At 45.9% G+C, this 22,849-nt stretch overlaps 1 protein-coding gene across 1 annotated transcript in view; it reads right to left on the reverse strand.

Annotated features, from left to right (window-relative positions):
- Window positions 1-4,301: 4,301 nt before the first annotated feature.
- Window positions 4,302-22,849, reverse strand: part of DHRS3 (dehydrogenase/reductase 3) — a 24,670-nt gene continuing 6,122 nt past the window's right edge. The window contains exons 2-6 of the mRNA XM_020800011.3: window positions 10,334-10,477; window positions 10,066-10,185; window positions 7,765-8,003; window positions 5,508-5,633; window positions 4,302-4,524 (exon numbers count right to left, since the gene is read on the reverse strand). Of these exons, the coding sequence (XP_020655670.2) occupies window positions 4,440-4,524; window positions 5,508-5,633; window positions 7,765-8,003; window positions 10,066-10,185; window positions 10,334-10,477 (714 nt within the window). The 3' untranslated portion in view covers window positions 4,302-4,439. The remainder of the gene's footprint in view (window positions 4,525-5,507; window positions 5,634-7,764; window positions 8,004-10,065; window positions 10,186-10,333; window positions 10,478-22,849) is intronic.

The following is a 22,849-nucleotide window of genomic DNA, read 5'->3' on the forward strand; positions in this document are numbered from 1 at the left end:
TAGAGGTGCTTGTGTTGAACTGGCTCCCAACGCTGGAAACAAAAGGTTGCAGGTCTTAATCAAAAGGAACTGCCATTGATCTTGGGGGTATATGTCTGGAATTTGATAGCATGCGGAATGGATTATGAGATTTAGAAGGAATCTGTAGTCAGTGTTCCACTTGAAACATGCAAGTTATAAAACTTAATAGCCCCGTGACAGGGATCCTATATGAAACACTTCGAGATTTACGGACTCCATTGCCATTCGAGAACTAAAGCAACCTGAGGCTGAAGGCAGCTGTAATCTTTTTAGGGACTCTCCCCTGATTTGCTGAAGACGTCATTACTACAGGAACGTCAGAGCAGAAAACACATGGTGAGGCCACTTTCCCCTTGCCATCTATCCTTCCTTTCCTTCCTTTTTTTTCCGGAGTCAAGGAAGGAACTGTACAGATTTGAAGAAGAAAAAATTCCACAGGAAAACATTATAATAGGGTGGAATTATTCTTCACCACTCACTCAGCAATAAATAAATACAATAAAAAGCCATTTGTGGTGCTAGAGGTGAGAGAGACACACACACAGGAACCTCTGGGTAGCTCAGTGGCTTAGGTCACCGGCTGCAGAGCCAGAGGGAGTTAGATTCCCCACTGGGCCTCCTTGACAAGGGCTGGACTAGATGATCTACAGGATCCCTTCCAGCTCTGCAGTTCTAAGATTATTATGAGGACTGCTGGATAACTCAATGGTTTGGGTCTCTGGCTGTGGAGCCACAGGTTGAGAGTTTGATTCCCCCCACTGGGCCCCTTTCGTAGGGGTTGAACTTGATGATCTATGGAGTCCCTTCCAGCTCTGCCGTTCTAAGATGTGGCACTTGTCCACATCCACTTGTCAAACTACACACCACACAGCCGTTGGCTGGCTATAATCTCCTACCTTCCAAAACATCCTTTTTTTCATCCTTTTCTTGAGGATCTGGAGGTAATATCCAACCAAGACCTACCTAGGGTGCAGCTGAAAAGAGTTGCCCACGTCCCAGAGCAGTGGTGTGGACATTTCAACGGCTTTGCTGTAACCGGGGATTTTAAGGCAGGCGTGCATTTATATGCGACATATGGATAACTGCCATGTGCAGGTGTTGATCTTCAGTATAAGAATAGATGCGACATAAGCAGGCTGAGTGTTTTTGGTCTCTGGCCGCTTGCCAGCCTGTCTCAAAATTGAAAGCATTCCGCCAGAAAGTTCCCGGGGGGGAATACACAACCCAGGAGTGATCACGTGCAGGTATTTCTGGCCTGATCGCATCTGCCGTGGCCGAGAGGGGAAATTTTCAACCAGAAATGCTTGGGCAAGAATGGGAAGTCGGTGCTTCATCTCATTCTAGAGATCAGGAAGGGGGGTAAGAGCAGAAGGAGGGGTCCATTCTCTCCGTCCCTCCACACCTTTTTGTTTCCATTTTCTGATGTGCTTCCTAAGCACGGGGTTGCAGAACAAGCTTGTTGTCTTGCCATGTCTGTGCTTTGCAACGTTGGAATATAACACCTGCAAAGCAACAGAATGCAGGTCAAGGTCCTGATCCATTTCATGCTGCTGGGGGACATCAGCTCCCATCATCTGGCCTTTGGAGGCCCTGCCCAATTAGGGGATGGAAGTCCGTCAGAGACAAAAGTCTCGTCCCAAGTTGCAAGAGCTCACAGCTGGCATAGTGTTTGCGGTTTGTGCGGGTACCTCTCATCTTCCGTTCACAACGCACGGCTCCTAAGAATTTTTGCAAAGCAGGAGTTATGACATCATCTTCTGGAACACATGGGTAATTAATTAATGGACCCTATTTCAAGAGGGAGTAACGAGACTATCAAGTACTTACCTCCAGATCAGAAGATATGGAGAAGAAGGTCATCAAAGAATGATACAATCATACAGTTGTGACTTGAGCCTTGTGACACAATGGTTAAACTGCAGTACTACAGCCAAAACTCTGCTCACAACCCAGGTTCAATCCCAGGTAGCCGGCTCAAGGTTCACTCAGCCTTCCATCCTTCCTAGGTCGGTAAATTGACTACCTAGTTTGCTAGTGGTGTGGGCAGTTTGTAGCCTGCATAATTAAGTTGTAAACTGCCCAGAGACTGCTTTAAGCTTTATGGGGTGGTATATAAGCAGCACACTTTTATTAGTTTGCTTTTACTTCCTTGCTCTTTTTCAACAAGTTTCATGCCAGCTGTTTATGGAGCAAAATACCTTTTGCATGTTGCAGTCTTGCAAAAGACTGTGGAACTGAGAGATGCCCCAGCACCCTCATCATGGAGTGTGGCGGGTTACACAAACCGTAAGCAAACATTAATAGGATTCTGGCCAATGGCCCAAATCCTCTTGGGACCTTCGTGAAGAATGATGACCATCCTACTGGTAATTGTAGCTAATTGAGAAGATGCTACAAGCATGCAATCAGGCATGTAAATGACATAAGAGTAACCCCATGTCAATTAGCAGCTCCAGCAATTTCCCTGACTCCTCCTGAGCATACATCAACCCCCAAGAAGATTCCAGCCAACTTTGGGTGAAACACCAGTAGACTCACTCCATTTTCTCGTTTTTTGTTTTGTTTTTGTTTTTTGATAGCTAGTCATAAAATACACTGAGTCCATGCAGAGACAGTTTTGACAAACATTTTAAATATATTGAACTGGTTTTTGTGCTCATTCAGAATGAGGATGATGGTAGCCAAAAGATTGCGAGAAGACTCCTGAAACATTGTACAGGCGAATGTAAAGAATTCAGAATTTTCTCCCAAAATGACGTTACTCTGTCTTTCCTAGAGAACAGCATGAACAACCTGTCTAGAAGACCTTTGGGTTCAAAAACACCATGGTTTTGCTTAATGTGGCCCTCTCGGTCTAGAACAGGCTCCTTGTGAGTAAAGGATGCTCGTTACATCCAAGTCCTTTGTGGCTCCCAATACCCAAGATATGTGTGTGTGTTCTGCTGAAATAGATCCTGGGTCAACTTGTGGCAAGGCCAAAGGGCTACCGTGAGCATTACGCAGAACTCGTGAAAATCCAGAGAGAGATGCCCGTCTAGTGTTTGAGATGGTATAAAACGGAAGGGAACCTTCTTATATGATCAGGAAGGGAAGCCATTCCACAGTGTCCGAACAGAGCAAGAAGAGTAAGAAATATTCTCCTCTCCAAAGCTATGGATTGGAATTGATGCTAAGGGCTCCCTGGTTTCAATGGGGCTACTTTAAAGGCAATCTGTACCTGATCCCAAGGATGCCAGTTTTATAGGATTGAGGAATCTGCTCCAGGTTTAGGCCGAACTTTACAAGAGGTCTCCAGGGTGCAGAATCCCATCACTCAAATTCCTTCAGCACTCTGGAGAGCTCCTTCGAAGTTCGGAGTCAATGGCCTGAAAAAACTGGGTGTCATCAGCCTCCACCCTCCAATCCTTTACAAATAACCCCCTTACAACGGAAGCAACAAAGGCTGTTGGGCTTCCCCCGGGTTGAGTGCAGATCCTGCTTTGTGAAAACTGTCTCCCACAAAAAGAACATCCTATATTTTCTCCCCATGACCATGATTTTCAGGGAGGTGCATTTCAAATTTTCTGGAACTACAAATCCCATAACCCAGGCGTGACGGGCACATTCATTGTGCTCACCTAGAAAGAAGTCCCAGACGGCAGTCTTCATGGCTTGGACGGGCCTAACTTCCAGTTTGAAAAAGAAGCTTCCCAGCAGCCACTGGGGCGGCTTTCTTGATCAGAAAGAAAGTTGGGCTTAACCCATGCTTGAAGCCCGCCATCTCAGCCTTCTCGCCACGTCAGCACAACTTAGGTGTCTGTAAAAGCCTGCCTTCTGCAAGCGGGACTCCCAGAAAGGAGAATTATGGGATTTGAAGCCAAACCTATTTATATATTAAATGAAACGTAGATTCCCTACGGATTTCCTGGCTAGAAAAGTAGAGAAAAAGAGGCACCCTTTTCCAAAGGCAAGGAACAAAAAGCAAAGGCTAGCATCAACCGCTGCTCAATGGTGGTCAACATTAAAATCTTTACGTATTCAGAAGGAAAGGGGAGGAAATAAACGATGGGGATGACTCCGCCTAGCCCAGTTTACTGGCAGTCCCTGGTTAGCAGGCAGAGAGGTGTACTGGGTGGTCACCAGCAGGAGATGCCAGCTTCAGAATAGCTGGCCTTGGAAACTCCTAAAAATTACGTTGAAAAGAGAAATAGCTTGATGGGTAAAGTATTAGCCCCCAACGTCTCCGGGTTTTTCCTCCTTGTCAGAAGTCAGAGAGGCCTTCCAGCCTTTTGCAAAACAGGCCGCTTCCCCGTGGCGCTCGCCCCTGCCACCACGGCAAGCGAGGTCAAGCCCAGGGCCGCCACCAGCCCGCGGGCACTCTCACCAGGTTTCCGCCTGTTCAGAGTACATGTGCGAAAAAGAAGAGCGCGACAGGCAGCCTAGGTGCGCCCCTTGAAAGTGTTCATGCAGGTGTAGCTGCCGGAGAATTTGTGGATTTCTTCCAGCGCCGCTTGCGGGAGGATGCTGGTGGGGTAGAAAAAAAAAAACAAGGGTCAAGCATATCTTTCGGCGTGTTATTATACCTAGGCAGACTCACTGTGGTTGTAAATGCAGTGGTGCCTCGCTAGATGATGATAATCCGTTCCACTGAAATCACTGTTTAGCGAAATCATCGTCTAGCAAAAAGCATTTCCCCATTGGAATGCATTGAAACCTGTTTAATGTGTTCCAATGGGGAAGAACCGTCGTTGTCTAGCAAAGATCGGCCATAGCTGGTTTGTGGTTCACTTCGTTGTTCGGTTTGTGGACCCCATTTGCCTGGCAGGCCAGTGCATGGGTGGAGACAGTGGCCCGGCGTCACTTCCAGGAGCAAGGCTCGCTGTCTCTGAAGATAGAGGCAGCAGAGGAGGAAGAGGAGGAGGAGGCAGGAGAAGGGGGAATGGGGCAGGGTTTTTTGTTTTTTTTACCCCGCCTATCTAGTCAATTGTGACCACTCTAGGCGGCTTACAACATGGAGTTAAAAAATAAACATATAACAAACCACATCACAAATGATAATTTACATATTAGGTTCCCCTCCCCCTAGGCACGAACCCCGAATCACGAACTGGTTCATTTTTTCTAGGGATCGGGGTGGTGGTTTGTGGGTAGCCACGAACCACCCCCCCTGTTCGTCTTTTTTTTTTGTTCTGTGCCCATCTCTAGAGTATGAAGATCTCCCCCCCCCCCCGTTCCAAATTCCTATGGACAGTCTTGAACACCCCATTCCTTCCTAATTTGGGACCTATTTAATATCTGGATCGTGGACTACCAGGAAATACCTAGGATCTCCAGGCTGAGCTAGGAATGACTGCTGCTTGAAACCTCCCCAAGAGCTGTTGGCGGTGGTCCTACAGAAGCTACCGTGTTCCTATGCCACCATGTCCTGCCTGGGACGTCTTCCATCTCCCCCAAGTCAACGAGAAAGCCCTGCCACAGAGACTGTGGTTAGGCCTTGAAGACCATACCTTTTCAAGATGACAAGGATGTGCATCGTCCAGGGAAGGAGGAGGAACGCTTGGTTCTGCTGAACAGCTTCCACTGTCCTTTGGGCAACCGTCTCAGGTTTTAGTGGAGGGAAGAGGTTTGGGAACCTGAAAAACCCAACACAGACCCTTGAGAAGAATGTAAGGAGAGAATCTGTGACTTTCTTAGAAGACCTTTTTCCCCCCTTAGTAAACTTCCGAGGTGTGAATCCACCCACTAGTTCCAGCTAGGACAATTGAAACAACAGAACTTACAGGAATGTAGACTTACTAAGTCAGATCTGCAACCCTCTGCCAGATCTGCTTTGATTTGGGTTCCTGCATTGAGCAGGAGGTTAGACTTGATGGCCTTCAAGGCCCCTTCCAACTCCATAAGTCCATGATTCTATGACTCTGAAGTTCCTGTTGACTCAGTGGGTCTAGCTGGGGATAACTAGACAATAATCCATTTTTATTTCTCTATATCCCATCTTTCTCCCAATAAATTGGCCTTAGGCAATTACAGTGGTGCCTCGCTTAACGATTACCTCGTTAAATGATGAAACCGCTTGATGATGAAGTTTTTGCGATCGCTTTTGCGATCGCAAAATGATGTTTTAATCATAAAAAAATCGCTTAACGATGATCGCTTCCATGCTTCAGGAACCGATTTTTCGCTAAACAACGATTTTGAAACAGCTGATCAGCGGCTCTAAAATGGCCACCACTGTGCAAAATGGCTCCCCGCTGTGTTTTCAGGATGGATTCCTCACTTTACAGGCACCAAAAATGGCCGCCCCGTGGAGGATCTTCACTGAACCCTGAGGTATTTAGCCCATTGGAATGCATTGAACCGGTTTCAATGCATTTCAATGGGCTTTTTCGTTTTGCTTGACGAGGATTTCGCTTAACAGCGATTTCAATGGAACGAATTATCCTCATCAAGTGAGGCACCACTGTACTCCAGAGCCAGAATCCTACTGAAGGAAAACTATGCCCATAAGGGCAATTACAGAAGCCGTTGTTCATCACAGGAAATTCTACAGAATTTCTTGGGGGGAAATTTCTCATTACAGCACAACAACAACAACAACAAAATTCCCCTTTTCTCTCTGAGGGTGAGAAGCAGCAAGAGCCAAATCTCTATTATCTTCCTTTAAAAAAAGTGTCTAGCATGCCATTCTCTACCACTCCTTACAACATCCCGGAAGAACTTGGTCTGTGGTTCTGTAGAGGCAATGGGATGGTGTTCCAGCTGCTAACGGCTGTTGTTCCTCACCAGAAGAACAACAACTTGGGAGAAAGATGGAATAGAAACAGAAAAGAGCAAAATAAAATGAAACACAGGCTGAAATCCTCTTAGTGTAGTGTTGCCTGCAAAAAGATGATAACATGGTGGGCAGTGGATGATTTTTGTTAATGTCAAACTTCCTACTTTCTTCTGGAGATTTTTCTGGCTCCTGAGTAATCCATTCCATCATGTAGAAGCCATGGGAATCAGGGGACAGAAAGAAGTATTCTTTACTGAATATTGTGGCTTCCAGACAATAGTATTATCAAGAGATTTCTGGTAGTTAAAAGACTTCCTCCTTCCATCCTGGGGTTCCCACAGCTTCCATGAAAAAAAGGAGAGAAGTAAGAAGTTTTGAACTGCTGAATAGCCCAGTAGTTTAGATATTTGGCTACGGAGCCAGAGTTTAATTCCCCACTGGGCCAGACTCTATGATCCATAAGGTCCCTTCCAGCTCTGCAGTTCTGAAGTTTTTTAATATATATTATTATTATTATTATTATTATTATTATTATTATTATTATTATTATTATTATTATTATTATTATTATTATTATTATTATTATTATTATTATTATTATTAAATTACTAAAAATTGTCCCCTGCCTGTAGCAATCATCATCAATATCATCACCACCATCATCAAAGCAGCCTTAGGCAAATTAGAACGTTATGTTACTGCTAGTAATAATGATGATGAGATACGTATACTCCTGTAATACATGTTAGAGAATTATTCCCTATTATCATCAGAGAAGTTAGATAAAGTGTTTTCCTTGTTTCCTTTTCCTACAAAGAGTTTGAAGATGCTGCTGGAGAAGACTCTGGATAGAAGTCTGTTCTAGCAGCATTGTATAAGGAAAAAAAGAAGAAGAAAAAACTTCAAAAGCTTGAAGACCTCTGCAGGAGAGAAAGATGTGCTCAGCCCTAAGCTAGCCACTCTCCCTGTCTCCCTCTCTTCCCACCCACCTGATCCGCATGCCTTGAAACATCTCAGTGCTGGTGTGGAAGGGCAGGACGGTGGTGGCATTCACCCCGGGGCAGTCCAGCAGCCCCAGTGTCAAACTCTCCATGAAGGCAAAGGATGAAGCTTTGGAAGTGCAATAATCGATCGCTCCTGGAATGGCGGATAAAGCCAAGACAGAATTGAGGCAAACAATGTGACCTTTTTGCAGCTCCAACATCCGCGGCAGGAAGGCCTTTGTGGTCTGTTGGCCAAGAGAAAACAAGAAACCTGGGTTAGATCAGAGATATGCTGGCCTGAATCCTAATGGTTGTCCCGTCTACAGTAGACCCATTCAATTCATTGGATTCATGCAGTTGTTAACTTGCTACTCTTTGGTTGGTTCAGTGGATCTACTTGAGTTGAGACTAGACCTTGGAGTTCGGCCAAAAGCGGAACCAGCAACAAGACTTCTTGTCAAGGCGAGTTCTTCTGTTCAAGAAGAATATTCTGGTGACTCCATGCCATGCATTCCTCTCCCCTCTGTTTTTCTAGCCCAACCTTGTTTCCCCAGATGTTCTTGGACCACGACTCCCAGAATTCTCGGCCAGCACAGTGAATGGTGAAGGCTTCTGGTAGTTTTTGTCCAAGAACATCTGGGGAACCAAAACTGGGAACCACTGTTCTAAGCCCACCGAGAATCAAACCTGCTGAGAATTTCATCGTTACGCAAGGATTTGAACTAGAGTATTTGCAAGCCTACAGCAAAACTCTCCCTGCAATTTTCCTCCACGTGGGGCCTTCTCAGCATGGTGGACTACAGTTCCCAAGAGCCCCAGCATGTTGTTCAAGAGCAATGGGAGTTGTAGCCAAAACAGCTCGACAGCAAGGTGACGAGGAAGTTTGCTCTAACTCCCGGGTCATGTTTAAAGCTACAGCGGGCACACAGAGAGAAGTTTCGTGAGGGTAGCCATGTTAGTCCATTACTGGAAATACCAAGGGTCTCGTGGGACCTTAAGGGTTACCACATTTTATACAGCATAAGCTTTTGTGTGCCGCAGCCAGCTTCACTGCCCTGCTTCAACATTTCCCGTGGCACCTTTGAGACTAGCAAGTTGATTTGGCAGGATGATGATCAGTGCCTTGTCATCCGCTTCTTCAGACAATAATGAAATTTTACATATTGATCTTCATTTGTTTGCCTGAAATATAATTTTGCTCTCTCTTTTTTGGCTGAAGGAAACTAATAGGACTACCTAGAGTGGTCGTATTGACCAGATAGGTGGGGTGCAAATAGAATAAATAAATAAATACCTTCCTGAAAGTTTTTCACTATTGCAGTCCAAAGGAACTAGGGAATCCCCTAGTATGACCAAACACTGGTTCATCATCAGCTCATTAAAAGTGTCTTGCTATTCAGGATGCGATTTACTGATTACGTGGACTATAATCCCATAATTCTCCACTCTGGGAGTTCAACCTGATTTAGACACAATTTACAGACACTTAAATGCGGCTCACCTAGGAGAAAAGGCCTAAACTGGAAGACTTTGAGGTTTAGCTAGGCCTAGCTCCACTCAGGCTTCCTGTTCCTGCCCCAGTGTTAGCTGGGAACTTTCTTTCTGAACAGGAAGCTAGACAGGGCTACGCCTAGCTCAGCCTCAAAGCCTTTCTGTTTAGGTCTTTTCTTCCCAGTGAGACACATTTACGTGCCCATAAGGTGTGTCTACGTCAGGTAGCATTCCCAGAATAGGGAATGATGGGGTTCGTAGTCCAAGAAATCAGCAAATCTCATCCCCACTTGTTATATTAAAATGCAGGAAACTGGGAGGAGAACAGGCGTCCAGCCATTTTGCAAGTGGGAGCAGTGGAGATTAGGCTGGCGTTCTTCTACTCAGCAACACAGCTATTTTAATGATGTGCAGAGAAATAAACAATACAATTGTCGAGATGTTTTTTTGGCAGGCCCCGGGTTTCGCCCCTAAGGGGTCACTTTTTTTTAATAACTCATAAAAGAACTGAAAATAAAACACCATACACCAGGTCCAAAAAGCAGATCCAGTGCGAAAACATGGGCTGGAGTGCTGAATATTGATTTTAGAGGACATTTGAAGGGCGTCTGTGAACTTTGAATCTCCTTTCCTCCCCCTTCTCCTCTTTGCTCCTTATGTTATGTTTCTCCCACCCACCCCACCCCCGGGCAGTGTTTGTGGCTGATCTTCCCGAGCAACCGCTCAGCGGAGTCGAATAGCGGCCAAGCTTGCTGGCTGCCATCCCTTCTCCGCTCATCCAAGTCTGAACGCATGGGAGGTGAGACGGTTTCCTACCCAGAATTGTCCCAGCGTGTTGATGTGCTGCGATTTCAACAAGGCATCATCATCGCTGTCCATCAGGCACCTGCCGTGAACCACAGCAGCATTGTTCACCAAGATAGTAATATCTCCCACCTGGAACAAGGGAGACAACAGAAAGGTGCTCCATAAATCTGGATCTACCCAAGTCCCAGTGACTCAATGGGTATCGACCCTTCTTAACTCTCACCACTAGGTTTAACCCCATTCCTTCTCTCTTTCCAGCAAGAACTAACCGACGCACCTTTTCTCGGACCGCTTTGGCCTGCCTGTAGACCTCCTCTCGATTCCCCACGTCGCAGATGAAGTAATGGCACTCGGTCCCCATCGCCCGGATCTCTTCTGTGGTCCCCTTCAGACACTTCTCAGTTCGGCCCCACAGGATAACCTGCATAGAACATGCGACCTTGCTGTCACACGGGGAAATATGGCTGCTGGGCATCACACTGTTGTACAATTCTACAATTCTGTGACTCCAGAGGGAAGAAACATAATCCCTATGGATCGCTCAAGCACACCCCTTGCCGGAGAGCACAGGATACAATAAGTACAGGTAGACGAGACAATGCTTTCCTGAGGATGTACTACAGGGCTACCGTTCTTGAACAAGCCAGATGTTGCCAACCCAAAAATGAAAACCCCTGCATCGTAGAAAACCTTGCCTGTCTGGAGACATAGGCTCCTGTGTGAGGCAAAGTCTGATGACTGGGTCGTTTGCAATCAAGAGCTCCTGTTCCATGCAAACCACGATGAGTTTGCCAAGGACACCTCTGGTCCAAGCAAGATCTTGTCCATCTGGAAAGAGGTCCTACTCTTCCATGCAAAACTGCTAATGAGAACCCAACTTTCTAGTTGGTAAACGAGGGCTCTTGTCTCAGGACAAACTTTGGTGGTCTGCTTATGAGTGCTCCTCTCCGTGCGAAACCTTCCCAGTCTGCAGACAAGAGCTCCTGTTTCATACAGAAAATCTTTTCGCTTTGCAAACAAACCCTCCTGTTTCCATGAAGAACCTCGTCAGCCTTTTATTCAAGAGAAAGAACTATTTATTCTCCCTTTTCATCAGTCTCTGAGCAGCGACCAGAACTAATGGCATAAGAAGCTGCTTGGATCTGATGAGGAAAAATCTGGGGCAAAGTTAGACTATGGCTCGTAGGGATGAATTTTTTAAAAAAGTTAATTGGACTACAAATCTCATAATTCTCCATTCTGGGTGTTTTACCGGCAGACAGATACCAAAGTGCTGCTTGTCTGAGAGAAAGTCTGAAATGGAAGGCTGAGCTAGGCCTAGTTCCACTGAAGCTTCCTTCCTGTTCCAGCCCCACTGCTAGCTGGGACTTCCCTTCTGAACAGGAAGTTAGGCAGAGCAAGGCGAAGTTCCGCTTAAGCTTCCTGTTCCAGCCCCACTGCTCGCTGGGACTTCCCTTCTGAACAGGAAGTTAGGCAGAGCAAGGCCTAGTTCCACTTAAGTTTCCTGTTCCAGCCCCACTGCTCGCTGGGACTTCCTTTCTGAACAGGAAGTTAGGCAGAGCAAGGCCTAGTTCCACTTAAGTTTCCTGTTCCAGCCCCACTGCTCACTGGGACTTCCTTTCTGAACAGGAAGTTAGGCAGAGCAAGGCCTAGTTCCGCTTAAGCTTCCTGTTCCAGCCCCACTGCTCGCTGGGACTTCCCTGCTGAACAGGAAGTTAGGCAGAGCAAGGCCTAGTTCCACTTAAGTTTCCTGTTCCAGCCCCACTGCTCACTGGGACTTCCTTTCTGAACAGGAAGTTAGGCAGAGCTAGGCCTAGTTCCGCTTAAGCTTCCTGTTCCAGCCCCACTACTCACTGGGACTTCCCTGCTGAACAGGAAGTTAGGCAGAGCAAGGCCTAGTTCCGCTTAAGCTTCCTGTTCCAGCCCCACTACTCACTGGCACTTCCCTTCTGAACAGGAAGTTAGGCAGAGCAAGGCCTAGTTCCGCTTAAGCTTCCTGTTCCAGCCCCACTGCTCGCTGGGACTTCCTTTCTGAACAGGAAGTTAGGCAGAGCTAGGCCTAGCCAAGCTTCAAAGTCTATTCCTTGAGGCCTTGTCACCCAGATGAGTCACACTGAGATGCCTGTTTGTTAGGGTTGGGAATTATAGGGTTTTGTAGCCCAACAAAATAATTTTAAAAATCCCACCCCTTGTGGTTCCCATCCTGTTTCCTGCATCCAGCCATCTGAATCCTGCTTCTTTGAACCAGCAGTGATCTCAGAAGTTGGCCTTTCCCACCATTTTCTGCCAAAGACTTTTTAATTCTGGAGACACTAGGGACTGAAGCCAAACATGTGCTCCACCCAAGTGATGGTCTCCTTCATTTCGTCATCTCCCATGAAAACCAGGCCAAAAATCTATTTTTAAGCGATTCACTGGTGATTAAAAAGTGACTTCCCCATCCCGAAAAAGACCACTGGAAGAGGTAAATTCTCCAACATGCAAGCAAGCGTTTCATGATCTTTCTGGGGTGGCCAAGAATGTTCTGTTTACTTTGTGCTTCCTTAAAAGCAGAAAAAGCCATCCGCGGCTCACAGCAGAACCAAACTATTTCCACAGGAAAACCATGGCTTCTCATCCTGGAATGTCTAGAAAGTGACATGGTATCCCTTTATTCCTGTGGCATTGGAGGTAGCCGTCGTGCTGCGAAGCTGCAGCAGAAGCCTTATAGCCCGCAAACCCACCCACCCATGTATGTGGCTTGCACAACCGTCGTCCGCTGTTGTCGCCAAGCGAAGATAAGAGACCAAATATCTTTTTGTCAGGAAGCTACTTCAAGGCATCGTGTTGAGTGTCGCACGCTGGGCAGTGGCTGCATGCAGGTTTACTCCAGAGTAGACCCAAAGACCACCCAACTGTGTTTTCTATGGCAAAAAGAGATTTAGTCTCTCATCTCCGATGGCCACCCAGGACATGTATGGCGTTCCTCTCTCTTGCCTTATGAACCTCCTGCCACATGTCTTGCTTCTTCACCTACTTATTCAGTTACTGATTTTTAAAGGGTCCCCCCCCCCTCAACTAAAGAAAAGATTATTGCTTTGGTTGATTGGTGTTGACCCTAAGTGACCAATGGAAAAACAGCAGGCCTGTAAAGTTATAAATCTCTTCCTCCAGTAAATGGGTCTTTTCTTCCTTTCTTGGCTGGACTTTCAGGCTTTTTGATGGAGAGACCGGTAAGGCGTAGATAGAAAAGACTGAGGATCAATGGGTTGGAAAGCTTAATACCGTGATCTGGGAATAAGTCCTTGGGCAAGGTGGCTTCCCGTTCTGGAACGCGCCCAGCCTTCGCCTTGCTCTCCCACTGCTGCCCACCCCCCTTTGCTATCTTCTGCGGCCTCCCGCCCGCCCGCCCACCAGAGACACGCTCTCCTTTTCAAAAAGTTAGTGACCAGAAAATTGGCGAGGGCAGCAACCCAGCGAGGCGGTTAATGCCGGCTGCAGAAGGCTGGCTCGCCCCGAAGCCTCCTGCCCTGCCGTTACCTCTGGGTGACCTCCCAGGGTTGGCAGCCCAGGTGGACTGCTTTTATGCCCTCTCCAGGGAGATGGCATGCCAGCGGCCAAAAGAGCGTTCGGTCCTCGGAAGGGAGGGCTGGATGGTTGACAAACTCAGCTGCCACTCCTCATTAGCTTTCCGGCCAATCATGGTTCTCCTGGGTCAAAGGATGGACCGAGAGATCCACATTTGTTGTCATCCCGGTTGTGCTGTGTGTGTGTGTGTGTGTCTTCTTCCCTGCTTTCTTTACCACACTGAACCGAGCTTGAAAAGTTACTTTTCCATTCAAGCCCACTACCCATCAAGGGTTCAACACCTGGGGTTGGTCATGAGGATGTTCAACATCGCTTGATTATTTGGACGGTGGGTGGGTGAGAGACACGATTCTTAATAACCACTTTAATGTGACCGCCTGAGATTCCCCCGTTTCTGCATTCCTCGGACGCAAACAGAAAAACAAGTGTCTGGTTCTCCAGATCATTTTGACCTAGAACTCTTAATAGAACCAATTATTTTTCCATGCCCTGAAAGCGTTCTTGTATTTTCTAAAAATAAAACTCTAAAGGTCAGAGTTAAGCTTTATCTTATAATCTTGGATACCTCAAACTGATCAACCAAGTTTGCAGCCCTCCATCTTGGGATGTTAATTCAAATCCAACATCTGTTGAGGCCATTGGCTTGGACCTTCCCACATCTGTTTCCTCCAAATATTTATATTTTAGTGTCCTATTTATGGCATTGCCTATTCTTGACTTTGAATTCCTATATTGCTAAACACTGCTCAGTATTCCTTAAAACACAGCCTTCCTGATTCCTTAAAGCCTAGACAGAGAAGAATTTCTCTCCTTTTTTTAAAAGATCACCCAAGGCATGCCAGCTGCACCTCGAGGAAAGCAACTATTTCACTCCCTATGAGCAAGACGTGCTCAAGAGAACAAATCATCTCGGAAGGTGGACAGGGAGAACCGTTTGATGGCTGGGGTTTATCATTAAGCGTGACACCTCCAAGGAAGGTCGGCAAACAGAGCGGGTCCAGAAGTAAACCTTTCAGCATTAAGATAAGAGAAAGCAAACAACAGGAGGTGTCGGCACAGAATGGAAAGATACAAAGCGGTGTTTTGAGAAGGACTGCAGAAATCCTTCTATTTAATTCTTGAGCGTCGGGGTGGAAAATGAGATGGGAGGGAGATTCGGCGCAGTTGAACGTTAAGCTACTGGGAGCTGATGTCACGTAGAAAATAACACCAGAGTTGGCCAGGGTGTATGTGTGTGTGTTCAATGATCAAACTAAATGCCAACGGTAGCCCAGAAATCAAGAACCCTCAGAAATGGAAGGGTGCATCAGGGATGTGCCACTGGAGAACATATTTGGTGTGCGGTTCTTGATTGTTACGTGGAGATGCAAAAATCAGGTGATAAAGAAAGGTGACCAAAAAGAAAACAATAACAAGACCTGAATTGACTAGAAAGGAGGGGTTGGAGGAAAGTTGTATGGGTCACAACTGGGATGCACCAATGAAAAATAGAAATAAGTGGGTCCTAGAACAAAGTGCTCACTGGAAGAACAGATCCTGAAGCTGAGGCTCCAATCCTTTGGCCATCTCATGAGAAGAGAAGACTCCCCAGAAAAGACCCTGATGTTGGGAAAGTGTGAGGGCAAGAGGAGAAGGGGACGACAGAGGACGAGATGGTTGGATAGTGTCATCGAAGCCACCAACATGAATTTGATCCAACTCTGTGAGGCAGTGAGAGACAGGAGGGCCTGACCCATGGGGTCATGAAGAGTAGGACATGACTTAATGACTAAAGAACAACAGAACAAAACACAGTTACCCCATCCCGCCCACAAGGACACAAATAAATAGAACCAGTAAACATGGATTGCCCAGGATGAACAAAAAGAAAAGAAAAACATGAACAGCAGATCAAAATCAATAGTCAATTCATGGGGATGTTATTCAAAGGGGTAAGATAGTTCCAAAGGCATCTTTAAACAATACGGTTTTTACTTGTTTCCTGAAGGCCAGGAGGGAGGGGACGTGGCTTATATCTGCGGGTGACACATTCTATAGCATTGTGGTCACACCAAGAATCAGACCTGAAGCAAAAATAATAAAGTGAGGCTATCATGCTTTGGATACCCTGTAAGAAGAAAAGACTAAGATGGAAAGGCAGGAACACTGGGAATTAAAAAAATTTTTAAAAAAGTTAAAATAAAAAATATTTAAATTACATTTTTTAAAAAAAAAATTAAAAATTAAAAAAAGGACCAGGAAAAGATGAAAGCCTGAAAACAGGATGAGTAGACTCAATAAAGGAACCCACAAGCTACAGTTTCTCATCTGATTGAGATATGTTTGGATCCTAAGATTCTAGTCCCTGTGGCTCCACAGAGTTAACAATAGATGTTTTAAGGCCTAGTGACATCTCAGAAGATTAACTGATATAGAATGATGATGCCCAGGGGTTAAGAAATGAGGCATATATGCATGTGATCTGTTTAGCTCCTTGACGATTTCCATAATTGGCTGGAACAGAGTGAGGAAATAAATGTGGATTTGTTAACTTTTTCCAGCTGCAACAGTTTTTTTAAAAGAATTGTGCTTCATGCCTAAATACCTAGCTATTGTAAGATATCCTTGCAGAATGCAGAGGAAAAATGCTTGTTAAAGTCAATTAAAGTGAGCAGTTAACAGCTGATGATCAACTCTCTCCCTCCTTCGGACTGCTTTCTGAACTTGGTGGCCCCTGGATGTCTAGGACTACAATCCCCATCAGCCCCAGAGACTATGGGAGATCACCGCCCATAAATCTGCCACAAGCAATTATGGAATCTGAAAGCTTCATTATCCTCTCAGTCACTGGCCAGAACAATGGGGGTTTGTCAAATACCGTGATACTGCAGGAAGCATTATCAATTACCCTGCTATTTTTTTTTTGATGTCGTAATGAAGGTCCCACTCATCAGCAGTAAATCCTTAAAGACCTTTAATTCCATCTTTTGTGTTCTGTGCCATCAAGTTGGAACTGATTTATAGCAATCCTAATAAGGTTTTCAAGAAGCCAGAATTAGGCTATGGGGGGAAAAAAACTCTTAACTGTTAGAGCAGTATGACAATGGAGCCCATGACCTCAGGGGAAGATGATGAAATCTCCAATGCTGGAGCAATTCAAGAGAAAATGGGACTACCGCCTATCAGATCTGCTTTGATTTGAATTTGTGCCTTGAGCTGGGGGTTAGACTTGATGGTCTTAGAGGCCCCCTTCCAGCTTATTCTATGATTCTAAGAGGAATGAGATGTTGAAGAAGTTGGTTTACCAGCTCCCGCTCCCAAGCAACTTTTCATAACAGAGCAGAGATTCAAACACAGACCTCCCGTTAAGTGATCTTTCGCTCTATCTACAACACCACCTTGGGGGTTCCCCCTGGTCTAGCCCAACCTAATGGTCTTGCTGATTAGGGACAATGGGACTTGTAATCCAAATCAGATAGGGAAACTTGGGTCAAACTCCAGGGTAATGCTATGCTATCAGATATGCCCACTGGGCATGGAACTGCGATCTAATGGGTCACTAAGAAATCATTGTTTCGGGAGCGATTATATTCCACCTCCTTTGGCCAGCAGGACTCATGTCCTGGCTTGCCGGGACATTTCCAGAAGTCCCCAGGCAAGGAAGTAACTTTTCCAAGACTTGCACAAAACAGGCGGTGCATGCCGCCTCCGTAAGAGGTCCAGGAAATGATGGGAGAGATCAGGTGAAAAAAAGACTCGTGCAGCATGAAAAAGGTACAGTGGTAGACGGGGGGCCTTACGAGCAGGAAAAGGTTGTGGCTGCTCGTTCCACCCCCATTGGTGGCTTCACGGCCCTCCTCCCCTGCGAGAGATAAACAGTTGTTGTGATGTCATGGGAAGGGGTGGGAAGACTGGCTGACCGGCCGATGAACCCTGAGCCACAAAAGGAGACCGGAGGTGCCAAGTCCCTCTGCCAGCTCCTGTGCACGCTCTCACAGCAACACACACACTCACACAGAAGGCCGTTGGAACAACTTTGACGCCAGGCGTCGGAGGCCACTTTCCTGCCACCTCCACAAACTGCGCTCTCCGAAGGTGAAACCGTGGCAGGGTTTTTTTGACAAGTCAGAGGAGGAGAAGGAGAGGGCAAGCAGGGAATCCACCCCGTGCACCCTCGCCTTTAACCCGTCACTGCCTTTGAAATAACACGGCAGATCTGCTCCACACAAGAGGCAGAAACCAGCGAGCAAAGTCCTGAGAAGGCAGAAAGGATCATTCCACTTCCGACTGCCCATCTGGGGTGCGTAGGGTCCATCATCATCATCATCTTAGAACTGCAGAGCTGGAAGGGACTCTATAAGTCTTCAGGTCCAGCCGCTGCCAAGGAGGCGCAGGGGGGATTTGAACCCCCAACCTCTGGCTCCACAGCCAGGGATCTAAACCACTGAGCTATCTAGCAGTTCATGTTTTTTAGTGATCCTCGGTATCTATAACTTCATGAATGTTGAACATAAAATACAGCACTGTACAAGCGAAGACATACAACTTCTTTCCACTTTCAGGGTCTCCATCCTGTCTACAGTGTTCCGGCTTTAAGGAGCCCTTTCGAGCCAGACGTTCAGAAAATGGCTCATGAGATCTTTGGAGTCTGACGCGACTCAACCCTTCCTCGTTCAGTGGCTTCTGCAGGGCAGAGGGAGAGAAGGATATGTTCGATTCTGTACCATGTGCTTCACCACCTAAGGAAACCACATCCCCACAGGCCTGGCGGTTGGGCCGGCCTTGGATCTCTCTCCTGCAATCCGGGACGGCAGTATCTACTCTGCCATTTTTTTAAAATTCTGTCCATTGATCTTGCTAAATGCATACACAAGAACCTGGAAATAAAAGTGCCAGAAAGCGATAGCATTCCCAAAAGAACTTCTATAGCCCTAAACGGCTTGGGGTCGAGATATCGGAAGAAGCTCCTCTCCCTGTATAAACCGGCCTGATCACCGAGATCTCCTGGGGGAGGCCCTCTTCCATGTCGCACATTGAGAACGGTTTTATTATGTGGAGACATGGGGGAGGGCTTTATCTACTGTAGGGTCTCTACCGGCAGGAGCCCAATCACAAACAGGACCCGGAGGAGGTGGGACAGTGAATCCAGGAGTGGGTGTCCACCGAAGGAGGTGGGGCTGGGAAGCACCGAACACTTGTTTGGCTGAAAAACAAACCGGCACAAACTCCAAGTTCGGTGGTTCGCGCCCATCTGTACTGGCCATAACAGTAAACGTTCTGAAGCATGGAAAATTAAACACACACAAGGAAAACTTATGTATTTCTTTACACACATACACAAATGTGCAAACGCACACATATCATTGATCGCATACCATGCAGGAAAAAGCTTTGATCTTCCATGGCCACGTGGTAAAAGATTATAATACTGAACTTGTCTATTGAAGGTTATTAGCAGTAAGAGGAGATGTTGCTGACCCATGGACATTGGTCTCCAGATTTTGATTTCCTCACTCTCTGTTTCTCATAGCCAGCTCAGGCTAGATTTGTTAAAAGAAACCGTAAATCAAATCCAGACAACCAGTCTCTGGCTGTAAATACATCCCTGTTAGTATTTTAGTATTGCAAGCAGACAGTGCAGGAAGAACTATCTGAGGCAGTGGTCGATTTAAAAAGGGGTAATCAGAAAAGGCATCATGTTAATAGGCTGTAATTTACGGCTGAATCTAAGCCCCTTCCCAAAAATGAGGAACAATTTAAACTTCAGCCGAGTAACATTCTATTAATTAGAATCAATTTAATCCCTGCTGGGACAAAGGTCAAATTTCACGGAGTTTGATCTTCCCCTGCGGGCATCAGCATTCCACAGCAGTGGTTTCCGTGGTGGCTGGACACAATTCTGTCAGCCACTTAAGCATGGAAATAGGCTTAGTGTTCAGCCAGCATTATTCTCTTGCAGGCAGTTTGTTGGGATTTTTGCAACCTCGCATGCAGCCTTTGAGTAGGTGTGGCTGGGAGGGACCTTTCTGGATTGGGGTGACTATTAGCCTGTCCAGCACTAACCAATGGTTCCTTCCCTGCCTCTGACCTGCCTCTCTGGTTAGAGTAGAGATGGGTATGAATCAGGAAAAACAGCAGTTTGTCCTGGTTCATGGTTCATCAATGTTCACGAACCACGAACTTGCGAACTTTTCTCAAATCAACGACGAATTGATTTGTTTGGGATTTTGGTTTGGTTTTAAGACAGTCTCAGGAGCCAGTTGGGCTGCCTCAAGATGGCGATGGCAGAAGAGAAGCCAGCAGCAAAAGGTTAGGGAGATGATGGGGGCAGTTTGTGGGAGCAAGGGGAATAATCCAGGAAGTTTGGGGAAAACACTAAAAACGTTCACGTTCAGTTCGGGTTCTCTGGTTTGGACGAACCTGAACCAACCTAATCAATGAACCAGCAATTTTCCATGGTTCGCTTTTTAGTTCGCGCCCATCTCTAGCTAAGAGCTTTCCCCACGCCTCTCATTTGCCTAATGGAAGTGATTAGTCTGTCGAGAACCGTTTCTAAAAGCAGTCAGCCATGTTCTTAACTTCCTGTTATCTGTTCGCTTTAAGTAAATGAAGCCTTTTTAATTCTTTCTCCTAACAATGTCCCAGAGCAAGTTATTGAGTCTATAAGTGCCAGCTTCTGGGACCATAGGATGGTCTGCTCTGGGAAACCTTGAAGCTAATTCTGCTTTGTGAATGCCTGCACTTCTGCTAAGCAGCTAGAGAAATTTAACCAAAGTAGGACAGCTTGAGTTTCAACATTTTTTTCCCTCTAAAGATAGTTCAGGCTTGATTTGATCTAGGACCTACTTATTTGTCTTTCTGGCTTGTAGTCACTGGGTAAATACAGGTCTTTGTTTTGACCATGACCTGCATTGCTTCAATGGAATATGAACCAAAGCACTTTTTAAAAAATAGGCAAAGGTGAACATATGATGTGGAGCAATCCTTTCGGACTCATTGTGGGCTACAGCTCCTCCTAGAAATTCAGTTCTGAAATTCAGGTTCATTCAACAAAAGCTTATCAGCCCCTGCCTCCTGCTTTGTGAATAACTGGCCCCAAATACTTCCAAGCGTATCGGTTCTCCTCCTGGATTCAAACCAAAGGGGACAAGCAGAGACATTTATCCAGTGGGTGTGTAGGAGCTGGAAGAAGATCAGAAGGGCATCCACAATCCAGGAAGAAGGTTGATAGGTGTTGATTAAGACACAGATGAAATATTTACAGGAGATCAGCAAGGGTTCCAGGGGAAAAAAAACATGACCCCTTAGGATGGCTGGCCTGTAAAAACCTGGCTGTCGCTTTGCATTTGGATAGAACCAGTTGGGCAACTTCGGCAGGATCGGTGGCCAGTTGCCGGTCTTGGAAGACGCCGGTGGTAAACGGACCATGAAAAAAGCAAAGCGAAACAAAACCAGTCATCGTTTTCAGAGTTGTAGATGTGTTGGTCTCTGGAAGCATGTTAACAAGAAACACAAAAGAAAACAACAACAAAAAACGACCTCAAAGGCTAACTGCTCTATTTTAATGTAAGCTTTCATGGAACTTGCCCACTTCTTCAGATACTGTATATGAGTCAGAATACAGAGAATACATGATAAAACATTCACTAAGAGGCAGTGGTGTTTCATTGCATTTCACGCCTGAGAATGGCTTATGACCTCTGTTTCATAGTCAGGTTTTTAGAAGCCTGCCTGGTTCTGAAAACAACAACATGATTAAATGAAACATTATCGCTTTTTACAGAACCAAGCTTCAAAAGAAACGAATACCAAGCAGGGGTGTCAAAGCACGGCTAGGTGTGAAATGGAATGAAACACCCCTGTCCCTCGATCTTGAAGCCTTGCTCAAAGGTTTCACCACACTGTTTCTGTTGTATTCTGACTCTTAGGTCTGAAGAAGTGGACCATGTTTCATGAAAGCTGACATTAAAATACTGCTGAGTCTTTATAGCGCCACAACGTGTTGTTTTTTTGCTTTTATTTTCTGTTTGTTGTTGTTGAAAAGCAAACACACAAAGTCCTAGTTTTGGAAAATAGGTATATATTTTTTTTGTGCTAAACTAGATGCCTTTGGGTGCAAAACCAAGTTTAAGTGTGAACGACTGCAACTAGAGTATCGTTTCAATCTTTTCTTTTTTTCTCCAGGGAAGTGTGTTTTTTTTGTTTGTTTTTTTTGTTTTTTTTTTGGCAAGAGGTGGAATGCCCACAGAAGTCTGGAGGTCAGTACAAACCCACTTTGACAGCTACAGGGATTCTGCCCCTCTTCCTAACCTGCATGTATGATACCTATGGTCTATGAACTTCAGAAAACAGCTATTCTTGCTTTGAAAAATGCTGTTTATCTCTCATTGCTGAGTGGGACATTTTGTCAGATGTAATCCAGTCATTATACATTTTCTCTGCTCTTCCTAAACTTGACCAATGCCACATAAAACATTTTGTCTTCAAAGCACCCTTAGTGATTTCCCCACCTCTGTGCGTACATCTCATACACCTTCCCGTTGTCGGCTTCACACCTCCAACATCCATTTCTTTTCCTCCCCTCAGGGTGGGGGACCGGAGGAAAGATCAGCTGCCACTTCTTAGCAGTTAAGGAAAACCCACCAGTCTGATATAATGACAGGGGGAGAGAAGAGACTTTAAAGAAACCACATGAAATAGGCAGCCACCAACAAGCAAGGGAACCGGAATTCAGTCTGAGAAGCAATGAAGTGAAGATGAGGTAGGGGAAAAAACTCCTGAGTGTCTACATCATCCAAGATGAAAGGAGAGATCAAAGAGCCCGAGAATTTCCTGCACATTGTTGAAGAACGTCTCAGCAAGAGCCAGGCAAGATGCGGCATGTTGTCCATAAACATCAGGAGGAGAACGAAAGCCCTCGGAAGCAAGCCGCACACAACCGATCTTGATGATCCTTAAAGTCCTTTCCAGCTCTGCATTTCTAAGATTACTATTAAATGAATCAAACTTGGGTTGTTATTTTGGGGTGGATGGGAAGGGGCATGGCAAAGTTACTCTTTGGTTGCAGCGAAGTCAACAAGAAACCGCGCAGTTCCACAAAGACTTAAGTGTTTTGTGGCGTACGATTTCTTGGACGGAAGCCCACCCGACCGAAAGCCAAAGGGTCAGAAGTCTGCAAAAGCTTGTGCCAAGTGGCATGTTGCAGTCTTGAAGACACCACAGAATTCCTTGTCGGAGTTTCACATTG

The sequence above is a fragment of the Pogona vitticeps genome, chromosome 7, assembly GCF_051106095.1.
Source record: "Pogona vitticeps strain Pit_001003342236 chromosome 7, PviZW2.1, whole genome shotgun sequence".
Taxonomy (NCBI): domain Eukaryota; kingdom Metazoa; phylum Chordata; class Lepidosauria; order Squamata; family Agamidae; genus Pogona; species Pogona vitticeps.